An 18,003-nucleotide genomic window follows, 5' to 3' on the forward strand; every position below is an offset into this window, starting at 1 on the left:
AGGAGGCGAGTAGTATCGCCTAGGGCAGGAGGATGGGGTGAGAAAAGAGAGAGGAATGGAAAGTAACAGGTAACAGGCAGAGTCTCTCCAGAATCAGACAAATGTTCTAAATTCAATCACAGTAATGGTCATATAACTTGTGAACATACTAAAACCTCATCGAACATTTTAAATGGATACATTTCTGACCTGTCCAGCAGGCCAGGTTATTAGGTAAGACCCCAGGAGGCACCTCCTAAAAAACCAACGGGGGCGAGAGAGAAAGGAGACCAAGTGCGTAAAAAAGACAGAGTCAGTCTGAGTCGTGTCAAGGTCTCATTTATTGCAAGGGAAGGCAGGCTTATATATACTGGGGGATAGGAGGAATGAATAGGGGAAAAGGGAGTGATGGAAAATTTCTGAAGAATAGGATCAGGGTGAGGTCTCTTTGGTCCAAAGCTTGTGCAACCGACATGTTCCAGGAAGTTATTCTAAAAGTTATTCTACATTTTGTGGTTTTTCTGGGAATGAGTGTTTTTGTAAGTTAGTGACGAACGAGTGTTTTTGTAAGTTAGTGACGATTATCAAGGGTGTAGTCATGCCAAATCATGACTACATGAAAGGCAAGAAAGGTCAAGGCGCAGTAATCCATATTTTGGTTCTCAACACATTTCATGATGTACTGTTGCAGAATATTATTTTAACTAGGCAAAGATGTGTTATATTTGTTTATGCTGCATTTGATTAATTGTGAAAAGATGTATTGCTAGTACCTTGCCTGCCTAAGACACCTGATAAAGAACTGAATAGCCAATAGCTAGGCATATAAAGGACAGGCAGGGCTGGTGGGAGAGAGAATAAATAGGAGGAGAAATCTAGGCTCAGGAGAAGAGAGAAGAAGGAGAGAACGAGGGGAAAAAAGTGGCACACGCCCGGGGCCAGCCAGGCAGGCAGCTGCCAGACAGACAGACACAGAAGAAGCAGGAAAAGTAGGACATACAGAAAGAAAAGGAAAAAGCCCTGAGACAAAAAGTAGATAAAGAGAAACAGCTTAATTTAAATTAAAAGAGCTAAGCTGAAATGAGCCTAAGCTAGGCCAACCATTCATAATAAATCAGAAGTCTCCGGGTCATGGTCTGGGAGTCTCCACCATGGTTGGTAGACCAAAAGAAAGCCTGCTACAGTGTGCTATCTCAAAAACATTACTAAAACAACTAAGAAACTTTAGAATAAACTTTTTCCAAAGAACCTGTGCCTTTATAAGCCTGTCTTTTCAGAAAAAAAGTGTAACATGAGCTCCAAAGAAGACACAGCAGAGCTGTCAGCAATGTTGCCACAAAGCAGACCATGAGGGAGTGTGTCGTCTCCTAAGCTGTCAGTGTTGGTTCACACTCTAAGCAGTTGTTATTAGATATGCACATACATACCCAGTAAGGTTAGGACAGCACTTCATCTCCAGGAGACCTGTCTGATCTAATGCACATGCGTAGATATCAATAACATGCCCAGTCGTAGCAGCTCGATTGGCCAGTGCTTCAAAGTGCTACAAAAGATTTTAATAAAATCAAATATATAACCTAACTGTCCTAGAAATCTTTTTCCTATTAACAGATCAAATAATTTAAGAGTAAAAGAACAACTCATAATTTACAGATCATCTTGTCTCATTTAATTTCCTATAGTTTCATACAAATGATAAAATGACTTCTGAAACTTTCATTTCCAGCTAGACATGTGGTAGATATCAGAAATTCCATCACTGGGGAGGCTCCAATAGGAGCATCATGGATTGCACTATATAGAAAGATTTTTGTCTGGGGGGGGTGGACTGGGGGGAAGGGAAGGGGGCAGGAAGGGAGAGAACAAGGGAATCTGTGGCTATTATGTAGAACTGAATAGTATTGTAAAATAAAAAAAAGAAAGATTCTGTCTCAAATAAATAAATAAGCAAAGTATGATATTTTAACTTTCTTTGAATTAAAAGCCATTATTTTTAGATATATTACTAAGTGAAACAAAACTAAAGAGAGGTATATATTCTCTTCTTCAACACAAACACACAAAAACAAGAGAACAACACAAAACTCTTTTTCCTAGCTAAATCCACAAGCAAGTAACAAAGATATCTGAAAAGAGGGAAAAAAACAGAAGATAAGCCAATCTAAAGCATCTTTTTGCAGATTTAACAAAAAATAAAATAAAATTTCTGAGCTCAAATGGGAAACTCATTAGCAGAAAAAAGCACTCATAGTGTCAAAAATATGACATCAATTATTGTTAAAAATATAACAATGACTACCAAAAATTATCAAACAGTACAGCAAAATTAAACTAAAAGTCTGAACTAAAAATAGCAAAAATAACAATAATAATAATAATAAAAAGGGCATCAACAAGCAGAAACAATACAAAGATTCAAGAATCACCATTAGTAAAATATACCTTTGCAAACCACCCCTAAAAATGTAAAGTTACAAAAATAGAAAACAATTCACAAGAAAACAACTGAATAAAAAATTACCTTAGTTCCCTTTTTAACATATTTGGCATTATCCTTTTCAATGTCATGCCAGGATCTTATTGGAGTCTTTAATTCATCTTCAACCACCATTCCAGGCCCCTGGGTAGCAGGACCACCAATGAACATCATGATCCGAGCACCAGTGTTGGGGAAAGTACACTATTGGAGGAAAAGAACTCATTCAAAAAATGCAAAGGATAACAAAAAGCAGGTATATACACTCCTGTCTCAAATAAATAAATTTCCAGCACCACATGGCAGCTCACAACTCCCTGCGACCATAGTTCCAGAGAATATGACACCCTCTTCTGTCTTCCAGGGGCTCCTGCACACACAAGGTACATATGAACTCTCTCACTCTTTCTCTCCCTCCCTCCTAACCCCCTTTACACACACACACACACACACAAATTAATGAAAAAGACATCCTTCTCCAAGGTCTAACCAGGGAAGTATAGTCCTCCCTCCCCCATCAAGGAAACTCCTCTTGCAGCAGAGACCATTACAGAAAATCACAAAGGATCAAAATGCAGAGTGGTAGAGTCAGTCCCAACTGACACATCTACACCACACCTCCTGCACCTGAGGCTCAGGGATCATAGTGGAGGAGGAAGAAGAAAAATTTAATGAGCCAGAGGAACAGGAAGTTTGCTGTAAGATTGTGTCTCCTGTTGTGTGACTTGGTCTGTCTGAGGCGTCCCTGGCAGTGGGACCAGATCCATCCCTGGTGCATGAGCTGGCTTTTGGGATCCCATTCCCTATGATGGGACACCTAGCTCAGTCTTGGTGCAGGGGGGAGGGGCTTGGACCTGCCTCAACTGAATGTACTAGGCCTTGCTGACTCCCCATGGGGGGCCTTACCCTTTTGAAGGAGGAGGTATTCTAGGCGGAGGAATGGGAGGAGGGATGAGAGGGGGGAATCTGTGGATGGTATGTAAAATGAATTCAAAAATTTAAGTTAAAAAATATATAAAATCTTTTTAAGAAGATTGTGTCTCCTAGAAATGTCAGAGAAGCTACACCCAAGGAAGTCTCATCAACATGGCTGTCTAAACACGTCCTGAGCAAGGGAGACACCAACAGACATGTTAACATAGGGCGGGAAAAGCCCACATGGCCTCAATCATATACAAACAACTACAGGCAACTAGAGAATTCTGAGAGTGGAAAAAAGTCTTCCCCAGGAAGAACACACCAACTGGTTACCCAATAACCAATGGTCAGCTCGGAGAACACACATCACAGGGAAAAAATAGGCTTGAATCTGGAAGAAACTGGGGGGCACTTGGGAGAGTTTCAAGGCAGAGAGGGGAGAAAGGGAAATGATGTAATTATACTGTAATTTTTAAAAAATTAAAGAATTATTTAAAGCTGGGTGATGTTGGCCTACACCCTTAATCCCATACCCTCAGAGGCAGAAGCAGGCAGATCTCTGGGAGTTCAAGGCCAGCCTAGTCTACAAAGCTAGTTCCAGGACAGCCAGGGCTGTTTCACAGAGAAACCCTGTCTTGAAAAACCAATAATAATAATAATAATAATAATAATAATAATGAGGAGGAGGAGGAGAAGAAGATTTTTAATTTATTTAAAATAGAAAAATATATTACAATAGATACCAATGAAATTCATGTAGTCATTTGGACATCTTAACCTTTATTCTACAAAATGGACGAATTTGTAGTTTCGTATGATGTATCACAATTAAATCAAGAGGAAATACAGTAATGAGTTTGTGATAGTCTCCATTAGAAAAGATCCCACAGACTCAGGCATTTGAATATTTGCTCTGAAGCTGGTAGTGCTGTCTGGGGAGGCTATGTGGATTTGCAACCTTGCTAAAGAAATGTATCTTTAGAAGCTCACAGCTTAGTACTCTTGGCCAGTTCACTCTCTCTGCTTGTAACTGAATATGTGATCTCTCAGTTTCCTGCTCTGGCTGCCTGCTGCCATTCATCCTCAGTCATTATGGTCTCTCTCTCTCTCTCTCTCTCTCTCTCTCTCTCTCTCTCTCTCTCTCTCTCTCTGGAATAATAAGATAAAATAAACTCTTCTGTTAAAAAAAAAAAAAAAGGAGCCAGACATGGGAGCTGTGCTGGCTAGTTTTTACATGAACTTGAAACAAGCTACTGATGACTAATTTGAGAATTGCCTCCATAAGATCTGGCTGTAGGCAAGCCTGTAGAGAATTTTCCTAATTAGTGATTGATGTGGAAGGGACCAGCCCACTGTGGGTAGGGATACCCCTGGGCTGGTGGTCCTGGGTTCTATAAGAAAGGCTGAGCAAGCCATGAGGGGCAAGCCAGTAAGTAGCACCCCTCCATGACCTCTGCATCAGCTCCTGCTTCCAGGTTCCTGCCCTGCTTGAGTTTCTGCCCTCACTGCTTTTGATAATAAACTGTTATATGGAACTGTGAGTGAAATAAACCCTTTCCTCCTCAAGTTGCTCTTGGTCATGGTGTTTCACTACAGCAATAATAACCCTAACTAGGATAGTAGCGCACATCTTTAATACCAGAACTGAGGAGGCAGAGGCAGGCAGATCTCTATGACATACTTTTCCAGGCCAACCAGCACAACACAGTGAAACCTTGTCTCAAAAAAACAAAAAAAAAAAAAAAAAAAAAAGAAGGAAGGAAAACTAATAAATATAATCTAAGAAAGTGCTCTACAGGAATAAATCACATGGGCCCAACAGGTATGAGAACAAATTAACTACAACAATCATCCTAATACATTTCAAGAATAAAGAAAGATTACAAATTGAACACCACCAGCCAGCGATGCAGTCAATCTCAATCTCCCCTCTTTAGTGAAGCTTCCACAACCAATCGTGGGGTGCGGGGGGAGGGGGGCCTGGAGAGATGGCTCAGTGATAAAAGCACTTGCTGTTCTCAAAGAAGACCCAGGCTTGGTTCTCAGCACCCACCAGCAGTTCACAATCATCTCTAACTCCAGTTCCAGGGAACCAATGCCTTCTGACCTCCACGGGCATCCAGGCATGCACAGGGTGTACAGATATACATGCAGACAAAACACTCATATACTAAATAAAAACAAATTAATCTTTTAAAAAAAATCAGATAAATCCAATTACTCTGAACCTGATAGAAGAGAAAGTAGGAATGACTCTGAGATACCACCTTACACCTGTCAGAATAGCTAAGATCAAAAACACTAAAGACAGCTTATGCTGGAGAGGATGTGGAGCAAGGGGAACTCTCCTCCACTGCTGATGGGAATACAAGCTTGTACAGCCACTTCAAAAGTCAATATGGCGCTTTCTTAGAAAATTGGGAATCAATCTCCCCCAAGACCCAGCTATACCACAGCATATTCCTAAGGAATGCTCAATCATACCACACAGGCACTTGCTCAGCTATGTTCATAGCAGCATTGTTTGTAATAGCCAGAACCTGGAAACAACCTAGATACCCTTCAACTGAAGATTGGATAAATAAAATGTGGTACATATACACAATGGAATACTACTCAGCAGAGAAAAACAATGACATCATGAGGTTTGCAGGCAAATGGATGGATCTAGAAAAATTCATCCTGAGTAAGGTAGCCCAGACTCAGAAAGACAAACATGGTATGTACTCACTCATAAGAGGATGCTAGATGTAAAACAAAGATGACTAGACTGCTACTCACAACTCCAGGGAGGCTACCTAGAAAACAGGACCCTAATAAAGACATAGGGATTGCCCAATGACAGAGAAATGGATGAGATCTATATGAACAACCTGGACATGAGTGGGGGTAATGAAAGGCAAGGGTCGAGGGAAAGAGAGCTTAGGGGAGCGGGAGATCCCAGCTGGATCAAGAACACAGAGGGAGAACAAGGAATAAGAGAACATAATAAGTGAAGACCACATGAGATTAGGAAGAAGCAAAGTGCTAGAGAGGTCCCCAGAAATCCACAAAGATACCTACACAATAGACTACTGGCAATGGTTGAAAGAAAGCCAGAACTGACCTACTCTGGTGATAGGATGGCCAAACACCCTAACTGTCGTGCCAGAAACCCCATCCAATGACTGAGGGAAGTAGATGCCAAGGTCCACAGCCAGGCCCCAGGTAGAGCTCTAGGAGTCCAATTGGTGAGAAAGAGGGTTTATATGAGCAAGAATTGATGAGACCAAGATTGGTAAAAAGCACAGGGACAAATAGCCAAACTAATGGAAACACATGAACTATGAACCAATAGCTGAGGAGCCCCCAACTGGATCAGGCCCTCTGGATAAGTGAGATAGTTGATTGGCTTGAACTGTTTGGGAGGCACCCAGGCAGTGGGACTGGGACCTGTCCTTAGTGCATGAGCTGGCTGTTTGGAACCTGGGTCTTATGCAGACACTTCGCTCAGCCTGGGAGGAGGGGACTGGACCTGCCTGGACTGAATCTACCAGGTTGAGCTGAATCCCCAGGGGAGTCTATGCCCTGGAGGAGATGGAAATTGGAGGGTGGGCTGGGGGGAAGGCAGTGGGGGGGAGGGGGGAAGGACAGGGGAATTCATGGCTGATATGTAAAATTAAATTAAATTATAAAATAAAAAAATTCAGGGTGGAGAGATGACTTACCAGAAGAACCAAGTCTGATTCCCAGCATCTATGTCAGGTGGCTCACAAAGACCCATAACTCCAGCTCTGCCTCTGACCTCTGAGGGCACTTATACTCAGACGCACACACATGCACACAGACACACACACGGAATTTAAAATAATAAAAATAAATTCCTTTTTAAAATCATATGGACTGGATTTGGAGTTTCTCGATGGCTGAACTCATGCTGCTTTCTAATGTGTGGTGTGCAGAGGGGACATGCCCTTTCATGTTGCAACTGTATGCATTTCTCCTATCAGGTTGTGTCTTTTGTAACACTCTATAAGTAAAGGGTTTCCCTAAGTTCTCTGAGCCAGCCACTATAGCAAATTAATCCAACCTATAGATACCCAACATATAGACAGAAGTACAAGTAATAACCTACTACTTTAGCTGGAATTTGAAGTGAACAGCCTGTTCATGGAAACGAGCCCTTAATCTGTGAGAACGAATGCTACTTCTAGTAAACAGTGTCAAAATTGAATTGATAGAACACACAGCTGTTTTTGCCACAGAATTGCCTGAAATGTGGAGTTTTAAAAAAAAAAGATATTGTACACCAATTCCTGAATGAGAAGAGAAGAGCCACACATGGTGGTGCACAGCGATAGTCCTACATTCAGAGGTCTAAGGTCGGAGGACGGCCGTCAGTTCAGGTTCAGCACTAATTGTATTATATAGTGAGACAGAAGAAAAGGAGGAGAAATATGAAAGTGGAGCAAGGAAGAAAAAGATAAAAAGAAATAAGAAAGGAGGAAAAAATAGACCCTTACACCAACCACCACCACAGTGTTTGGCTCAACATCTTTACTATTCCACATGTGCACACACATACTCATGTGTGCAAACACACACAAGGACTCTTACATTTCAAAACCAAATTTTCATCATTACTACCTCAAGTAGTCCTACAGCTATGGAAAGGGCCACTCCTGAGGAACGCAAAGGTCTCTTCCCTTGTGGCACAGGCCAAGGGTCTCGCTGAAGTTCTCCCAAAAGATCTGTGAGATTCATGTCTATTTTCTGTACTGGCTGTAAGAATCTGCAAAACAGGAATAAACCAAAAGCCATTTATAAAGGTGATATTGCAAGAACTTTTCTTAAAAACAGAAAAAAACTATTTGATACACAATAGACCAAGAGTTCACAATCTTCTGTGTGCAGCAGAACGCACTGGAGTGTTTCTTTGGAAGCAGCTTGCTATTGGAGATGTAGCTCAGTCAGTAGAGGACTTATCTAGCAGGTCTGAGAGCCTAGGCTGGATCCCCAGCAACACACACACACACACACACACACACACACACACACACACACAAACACACACTCCAAGGCGTGGGGGAAAGAGCAGATAGGAAGAGAAGGAGGCAAGAGGAGAAGCGAGAAAGAAATAAGTCAGGCATGGTAGTACACGCTTGCAATTCCAGCACTAAGGTGGACGTAGGAGAATCAAGAGCTCAAGGTCACCAAACCAAGTCTAAGTCCAACCTGGTTATAGGAGACTGTCTCCCCAGAAAGAAAGGGAGATGGCTATTACTGGGCCCCATACTATAGTCTGTTTATCACTCTAGTCATAGTGCTGCTACCAACCAAGGAATCAATACAACTGTTACCAATTTCTTTTAAAGTATTAAGGTTATCAACATAATTAGAAGATATATCAATGAATCAATCAGTTTTATTAACAGCACCTCTGATCAGAAGGTTAAAGCTACCTGTAAAAAGAAAATTATAAGCTTTTGAGGCCCTATTTTTGCATAGCCACCCTCAAACCACATAAAGGTTTTATGAACTTAAAAATAAAAAGAAACATATCAAAACTAAACTCCTAATATCATAATGATTGAAAAAAGTGCCTCAAAAAACTATAGCTTGTTTTTTACAACTATATACTACTGTAATTTATTTATATCCCTAACATTACTAAATATTATACTATCACCTAATACCTTTATCCAAGTTGAGGACATGATATGTTTAAGTACCTGCTTGAATTATAGAATTCTGTTTGCCATATTAATTACCTATTAGAAGGAGGTGGCAGCTGGACCTGAGGCCCACGTGTAGCTTGAGTAACAGGTACTTTAGAGAGCTCCAGCCTTTCCTGTAAAGAGATTATTACAGTGAGATCACAATATTTGTCAACTTCTTAAGATGTTCAAGGTGCTCTGCTACAAATTAGGAACACAAAATGAGCATAAGGTCTCTTTCCCCAGAAAGCAAACAGTCTAGCTGTGGAAACTGAGCTCTCTCAGTAGCAATTCACCAGGAGAGAGCAAATACAAGGTCTGATGGAGTGAAAAGGATGCTAATTTAGAAGTACTTCTTATCTAATGCAGCCAAAATGCATTAATGATTAACTTAAATGTCTTTCTTCTTAGCTTATATGCATTCATCCTTTTCAGCAACTATTGCCTTAAACACCTACTCTGTAGCAGGGATACAGTGGTTTAAAAAAATACTCACTGCTCGCATGGTAGTTAAAATCTAGAAGAAAGGAACGAAGTTATCTAATAAAGCAGTGTAAAATCATAACTGCAGCACTATGAAGCAGTACATCTAGGACTGGAGAGATGGCTCAGCTGTTCAGAGGCTTGCAGCTCTTGCAGAAGACCAGGGTTTGATCCAGCACCTCTATCAGGTGGCCCACATATTAGCCTACCAGCCGTTATCAGCCTATAACTCTAGAGAATCCAATGCCGCCTTCTACCTCTGCAAATACCTGCACTCCTGTGCCTGCATACACACACACACACACACACACACACACACACACACACACACACACACTTTTTTAAATTAAAAAAAAATCTTTTTTAGCCGGGCAGTGGTGTACACCTTTAATCCCAGCACTCAGAGGCAGATGGAACTCTGCGAGTTTGAGGCCAGAGCTAGCTCTAGGACAGGCAAGGCTACACAAACAAAAAAAAAACAAACAACAAATCAAACATTTAGAGGTATAATCTATTTTATTGTCATGACACTCCTGAAAAGCAGACATCGTTATCACAGGTTATATATCTAATCCAAAAACTCAAACCTGAAATGCTCCAAAACCTGCAAGCTTTAAGTGTCATCTGGATGCCACAATAGAAAATTCCACACGTGACTTCACATGATGCACTAGAGTCAAAATACAGATGTACTAAACATATTCTATACAGTTATGTTCAGGCTGTGTCTATAAGCATATACACATTAAACATCACTTATTTTAGCTTGCACTTGGGTGTCATCCCCAAAATATCTCTTTATAGACAGTGTTATGCCATAGAATGACATCTCAGTCAATAATGGGCCACACACAATGATGAGTCCCTAAGATTACATCACCTATTGTACCATAGCTGCTTAGCTGATATAAGTACTCTATGTTCACACCATGATGAAAATGGCTAATGATACATTTCTCAGAATGTATCCCATCTTCCCATACCCATGTTCACAAATATTAAAAAAAGAAAGAAAGAAAAGAATGGAAGGAAGGAAAGAGAGAGAGAGAGAGAGAGAGAGAGAGAGAGAGAGAGAGAAAGAAAGAAAGAAAGAAAGAAAGAAAGAAAGAAAGAAAGAAAGAAAGAAAGAAAGAAAGAAAGAAAGAAAGAAAGAAGGAAAGAAAGAAAATAGTACACATGAGGCAGAAGCAGGGCAATCTCTGGATTGGAGACAAACTTGGTCTTCATGGAGTTCCAAAACTTCTAAAACCCCAAACACATCTGTTTCTAAGTATTTTAGATAAGGAATACTCAACCTATACCAATTCTCCTGCTTCTTGAAAATAAATGATCCTCCTTTCCAAGTCACTCTGAAAGGAAGCCCACACCCTCTGAAGCCTCACTTTGCTCATCTCTTGCCTTCACTCATCCTCTTCAGTCTCCTTCCCTTCCGAGTGTAGACCCTCAACCACTTCTCAAAATATCGTTACCAATTCCCAAACTGTCTCCTTCCTTATCTTCAACAAACCTAAGACAAGAACAAACTTCAGAGCCAGGCACAATGACACCACCCTGTGCCCTGCACTCAGGAGGCTAAGGTAGAGACCAGTAAAATACCCCCAGTCACTTCAAATTGTAAAGATACAGTTAAAAGTAGATAGTTTTAGGCAAAGGAGACAGTGTAGTTAGGAAAGTGTTTATGATTTAGTAAAATAATTGCCTCAAAAGCATGAAGACCTCAGTTCAACCCCATAATACATTTAAAAAAAATCAGGGTGAGCCGGGCAGTGGTGGCACAAGCCTTTAATCCCAGCACTCGGGAGGCAGAGGCAGGTATATCTCTGTGAATTTGAGGCCAGCCTGGTCTACAGAGCAAGTTCCAGAACAGGCACCAAAACTACACAGAGAAACCCTGTCTCAAACAAACAAACAAAAAAAAATATCTGGGTTTAATGGTGTAAACTTGTAATCTACTACTTGAGTGATAGAGACTGGCAGATGGTACCTGAGGCTTAATGGCCACCCAGCCTCACCTAATCATCAAGCTCCAGGCCAATGAGAGAGCCTGTCTTAAAAATAAACAAAAGACAAAAATAAAGTAGAGTGTGTTTGATGAATAACAATGCCTTAGGTTGTCCTAAAGCCTATACACACACACACACACACACACACACACACACACACCCCTGCACATACACAGTCATTAACTAAACAATGCACACAGTGAAATCCTAATTAGGAGCATACACTGAAATTCTAATAAAGCCATTACAGAAATGAAGCAGGTTATATATGTGGTCACGAAGAGATATAAAGACACACTATGAAAAGTAGAAAGTCTTCCATTTGGATGACAGCTAAATTACACAAGAAACATAACTGATGTTACTACTAAAGCTAAAGCCTTGTCATAATGCAATCATAACAAAGTGAACTCACCATGGTTTTTAAAAGTACATGCATCTAGGGTCAGGAGAGATGGCTCAGTGGTTGAGAGCACTGACTGCTCTTCCAGAGGACCTGGGTTCAATTCCCAGCACCCACATGGCAGCTAACAACTGTCTGTAACTCCAAGATCTGAACCCTTACACAGACATACATGCAGGCAAAACACCAATGTATATAAAATAAGAATAAATTATTTTTAGAAATACATGCATCTAGAAGGTATTTGTTAACATAAATAGTCCACAAAAGAATAGGTTGAGCACTCCCATTCTTACCCACCTGCAGTTGTTTGGCAGATAAATCCTTTGTTCCTCTGAAGACATAGCTTTTTGAAATGCCTTCACATCCAAGTTGATGAACATGAACAATTTTCCCAAAAGTAATAAGTCCAACCAAAGCTGTAGGTGGCAAAAGACTCAATGACATCTGCAAAGATTCCTTTAGAGCTTGCAAATCTTCATCTTCTATACAAGTATCAACCACATAGAGAAATATCAAAGGCATCTGGGGACCACGCTTGAAAAAAAAATGCAGTAAGGAAAGGACTTATAAAGGTATTAGCATTGTATAACAATATTCAAGACAGTCAACCAAGAACTAATTAAAACTGAAAACAGTGAAATATTAATATGTGCATGCAGTGGAATTCTAATAGAACCATTATAGAAATGAAACAGGTAATATCCGTGATCCTGGAGAGAGCTAAGACATAGCACTGAGTGAAAAAGGAAGTGTAAAGGGCTGACAGGGTGACTCTGCATGTAAAAACACTGTGGCACAAGCCTGAGGACCTGAGTCCATCCCAAAACCCACAGTGGAAGGAGAATACTGACTTCGGAAAACTCTCTTCTGACCTCCAAACACACACACACACACACACACAGAGACATAGACACAGACACACACACACACACACACACACATAGACATAGACACAGACACACACACAAACATAGACATAGACACACACACACACATAGACACACACACGGGGAGGGGGGCTTTGGTTTTCTATTTAATTACATGAAGTTTAATTTCTTGTAAGCGTTTATTACTTTTCAAACTGAGTGTAGTAATGCACACCTGTGACCCCAGCACAGGACCAGCAAGAGTTGAAGGCTATCTTCATCTACATAGGCAACGTGACATACATAAGACTCTGTCACAAATAATAATAATAATTTTAAAGTATTTCAAATAATAATTTAACAACTACAAAGTTCAGGCCAGGTACAGGAACACCTATGGCTTCAGCTATCGGGGAGATTTCACTTAGAACAACAAATTCAAGATTAGCTTTGCTGAATAAAAAAATAAATGAGATAATATATTATTTTAAAATCATAAACCATGTACCAAGTTTTTGGTCAAAACTATATAGAATAAGCTAAATAGCATTCTACCCAAAACAGCACACAAGTAATATGTGTATTTCTACTTGAGTGAATTTCTGTAAGTATAGTCATTTTTTTTTAATTATTTTTGTTCGTTTGGGTTTATTTCACTCTTTTGTTTTGTTTTTCAAGATAGGGTTCTTTCTCTGTGTAGCTTTGGAGCATGTCCTGGAACTGGCTCTGTAGACCAGGCTGGCCTAGAACTCACAGAGATCTGCCTGCCTCTTCCTCCCAAGTGCTGGGATTAAAGGCGTGCGTCACCACTGCCAGACTTCATTTCACTTTTTAACCACATATCTGTGTGGGTATGTGGAGGTGTAAAGCCTAGAACAGAGCATCAGATGCACTGGAGCTGCAATTACAGGCAGTTTTAAACAAACGGACACAGGTGCAAGAGCACCAAGTCTCCTTAACCACCCAGTCAGCCCAGCAGTTATAGTTAAATAATTTTTAAACTAATAATAATAATAATAATAATAATGAAGGGCTGAAGAAATGGTTCAGCAGTTGAGAGTGCTGACTGCTCTTCCAATGGACCCAGTTTCAATTCCCAGCACCCACATAGCAGCTCACAACTGTAACTACAGTTCTAGGGGACCCAACACCCTTACACAGACATACATGCAAGCAAAACACCAATATACATAAAATAAAAAGAAAAAAATTATTTAAAATAATAATAAGATAATGTTTATTAAAAAAATTACCTAAGCCTGGGATGACTTTTCAGAAAATCAAAACCTAGCCAGGTTTGGCAAATGTAGTAACTAGTTCTAGTGAACCACAATTCTGTTCCTGTACCACATTCAGATATTTTTTATTGGCCAGCCATAATGATGCAAACCTTTAATCTCGGCACTATAGAGGCAGTCAGAGGCAGCCTGCTCTACACAGGGAGCTGCAGGTCAGCCAGGGCTTTAGAGACAGGCACTGTCTCAAAAATATATTTATACTTTTAAATTTCCACACCTTTTTTGATCTTTATTGTTTTGAGATATGTCTCATAAAATCCAGGTGGACCTCGAACTCATAGACCAAGATGACCTTGAACCCCTGATCCTTCTGCTTCCATAAGCAAAGTTCTGTGATTACAGGCATGACCTAACCTGCCCAGCTCTCCACAATAAAATCCACAAGCAACAAGGGTATGTTCATTCATAAACTCCTGGACACACAGCAGAATTTAGTATTCTATTAACCAAGTATATGTCAAGAGACCTCCAATTATAAATTGAAGCTGAAATGTTGTTCCTAACTGATCAAATCACACCATCCTACCAGTATCTGACTAATCATCAAATAATTCCAGTCAGAAATTACCTTCATCAAATTGATCTTAATGTTTCTTAACTGTGAAATGCTCAATTCGATTTGTCAGGCCCTTAACAGGATCTCCATTTTCATAATGATTCTGACGTAAGTCCTTGTCACTTACAGCTTTCTTAAATACCTACTCTTATGTTCTTACCAGAACTACATATTCAATGCTTGAAAACTGAGGTAAAAGCTCAACAGGCTGACTCAGTTCAGATATCCCAGCATATGTAGGTGGAAACTGCAAACAGGAAAAAAAAAGTTACCAAATTATTGCCAAAAATAAGGTTTTAAACTCAAAATTGTTTCCTCATCATTTAAATTTCTGTCTGTATTTGTTGTTGTTTGTTTTTGAAACAGGGTCTTCTATGCAACCCTGGCTGTCCTGGAACTCACTATGTAGACCAGGCTGGTCTCATGTAATTATTAAAAAGATATTTTCAGGCTGGTGAGATGACTTAGTGGCTAAGTGCTCTTGCTTCTAACCCTGACTACCTGAGTTTGACCCCTGGAGTCCATATGGTATAAGGAGAGAACTAAATCCCTCAAGTTTCCTCTGACCTACACATGCTCAGCCTTGCACATGCACACCCACCCACACACAACCCATACATGGAATGAAAAGAAGGATTGTTGTGTTATAACCATTTTATCCTTTTTACATAAGCATTCCCCTACATACCAGCACTACAGCAGTAGCGTCTGTAGGAGATGTCCTTACCTGATTCCTTTGGTAACAAAAGTTGCAAGCCCAGAGTTTTGCTCGATAATCCACTTGACTGTTTTAAGAAAAAACAGATTAGTTAGGCAATGTTTCAATTCAATTTTACAAAGACCTTAATTTAAATAAAATTAATTTCATTCAAAAACATGGAGTGAGGCCGGGCAGTGGTGGTGCACGCCTTTAATCCCAGCACTGGGGAGGCAGAGGCAGGCAGATCTCTGTGAGTTCCAGGCCAGCCTGGGCTACCAAGTGAGTTCCAGGAAAAGTGCAAAGCTACACAAGAGAAACCCTGTCTCAAAAAACCAAAAAAAAAAAAAAAAAAAAAAAAAAAAACATGGAGTGAAATTGATGATCAAAGTGATTTGCTTTTTATTCCTGGGGACATGAGCCTGGGGCCTCACACATTAGACAAACATTTACCACTAAACTAAATTGTACCCCCATTTTGTTTTGAGACAGGATCTTGCTAAAACATCCAGGCTGACCTAGAACCCACAACCCCTCAAGTCTTTAGAATTGTAGGCTTCTACTACCACACCCAGCTGAAAATACTACTTAAGTAGCAATTATAAAGATTAAAGGGCCAGCAAGATGGCTCACTGGGTCAAAGTGCTTGCCAAGAAAGCCTAACAACCTCAGTTCAATATCCAGAGCCATGTTAGGAGGAGACACTAACTTCCAAAAGTTGTCCTCTGACCTCCATAGCACCACCCATGCATGCACACAAACACATATACATGTACACACAAACACAAATTATTTGTTTTAATTACACAGACAAGAAAACAAAGAGAGCTATTTCTAGAGAAAGTGTTTGGAACAACTACTTTAAAGCAGAGCCTTCCTGGGTACGCACGGTAGTACATTCTTGCAATCCCAACACTTGGGAGGCAGGTGCAGGAGGACTGTATGCAGCACTTTAGAAGCTAGTCTAGTCACATAACAAGTTCCAGGCCAGCCGGGGCTACACAGTGAGACTGTCTCACAAAACACAAATCGACAACAATAACGAAAATAATAACAAAGAAAACCAAAGGAAATCGATCCTTCAAACTTGAAGAGCAGCCTGAAGGAAAGGAAGCCAATGACTGGAGAACAGAGGCAGAATGCTATATAAAGAATTAACAAACACTTGCAAAGTGCCAGGCTGTAAGTTTAGTTGGTATGCTCAAGGCTCAGACAGAGAAAAGATGGGAAGATGTGACATCGATAGGAAAGACTGGGTAAGCCTATAATCCCAGCATCAGCAAACACCAAGCAAAAGTCAGAGAATCCACAGTGCTCTGGAGGTAGAACTGACTGCATCCACTAACAAACTAGATGGGAGGAAAGGCAGAAGAAAGAGAAATTTAAAAAATGTTTCCTGAGATCTTGCCTTAGGAATAATAGCACCTTTTGAATACCACACCAACTCATTTATGACTTTTCCAAGTCATAAGATAGGTTCATACACAGCCAATACCATTAGTAGGATATAATACTTTTTATAATGACATTTGTATCTGGTCTCTTCACTTTACTAATTCATTATAACTAGAATGCTAAAGCTCTTGGGATTCCTAGACTACAACTATAAATAGAAAAAGCAGAATTCTTTACATAAATGAATAAGAAACAATTTATTTTCCTTTTCTTTTTGTTGAGATGATCTCATGTAGCCCAGCTTGGCTTTGAATCTGCTATGCAGCTGAAAATAACTTGAATTTCTGATTGCCCTGCCTCCACTCCCTGAGTGCTGAGATCTCAGGTGTGTGCTGGTTTATGTGAAGCAGGGGACTGACCCCAGGACTTTGTGTGTGCTAGGTAAGTACTTTACCAACTGAGCTAACCCCTCAGCACAAATTACAGTTCTGAACTATATTACTACAGTACTTCCTCCCATGTATTTTGATTACCATAAAGGATTCAAAACTGCTCGGCAAGTTGTCCGGCTGCACAGGACAGGCTCGTATTGAATGGGTGGTAAGTCGGGTCTCTCCTTTAGAGGTGTAAACAGGGCTGCCACAGGAACAACCATTCTTGTAGCTTCCAGCCGACTAGATGGCCAAACATTCCAACTGAACCGGACCCCATCTCGTTCTTCATTTTGTTCGATAAATTCCAAATAAGTTGTCATTGTAGTGCTTGATTCTTATCTCTGTCTGAAACATAAATTAAAAGATAAAAATCTAGAAGCATCATAAGAAACTCAAAGTAAATATGTTTTTCTACCTTCAGCAAAATTAACACATTAAAAATTATGACCAAATTAAAATATAGTAACTCCACTCATAATCATAATGGCTCTACAAAGCCTAATGCTCAGAGGCTTAGTAAGAGGAAAGGATTGTAGAGGAAAGGGGCTGACTAAAGAAACCCACCCTGACCCTGGAGCCCAGAACTGTGTTTTAAAAAACACAGCCTAGATCTGAGACACGAGCCAGAGAAAGAAACACTTTATCCCTGAACCCAGAACCAAAGAAACATGCCCTGACTCGGAAACCAGTGCCAAAGAAGCTCTCTTTGTCCTTGGAATCAGAGAAAGTGAAAGAAATATGCCCTAGCCTTAGAGACAGAAAGCTAAGAAAGGCCAGTGAAAGAAACAGTTTGGCT

At 40.3% G+C, this 18,003-nt stretch overlaps 1 protein-coding gene across 1 annotated transcript in view; it reads right to left on the minus strand.

Moving 5' to 3' along the window:
- Positions 1-18,003, minus strand: part of LOC114704049 (protein transport protein Sec23A-like) — a 57,118-nt gene that overhangs the window by 39,042 nt on the left and 73 nt on the right. Inside the window, exons 2-9 of the mRNA XM_028885108.2 lie at positions 17,307-17,552; positions 15,409-15,466; positions 14,842-14,928; positions 12,259-12,495; positions 9,124-9,203; positions 8,000-8,144; positions 2,501-2,659; positions 1,407-1,522 (exon numbers count right to left, since the gene is read on the minus strand). Coding sequence (XP_028740941.1) covers positions 1,407-1,522; positions 2,501-2,659; positions 8,000-8,144; positions 9,124-9,203; positions 12,259-12,495; positions 14,842-14,928; positions 15,409-15,466; positions 17,307-17,527 — 1,103 coding nt within the window. The 5' untranslated portion in view covers positions 17,528-17,552. The remainder of the gene's footprint in view (positions 1-1,406; positions 1,523-2,500; positions 2,660-7,999; positions 8,145-9,123; positions 9,204-12,258; positions 12,496-14,841; positions 14,929-15,408; positions 15,467-17,306; positions 17,553-18,003) is intronic.

Source organism: Peromyscus leucopus, chromosome 14 (assembly GCF_004664715.2).
Source record: "Peromyscus leucopus breed LL Stock chromosome 14, UCI_PerLeu_2.1, whole genome shotgun sequence".
Classification (NCBI taxonomy): Eukaryota; Metazoa; Chordata; class Mammalia; order Rodentia; family Cricetidae; genus Peromyscus; species Peromyscus leucopus.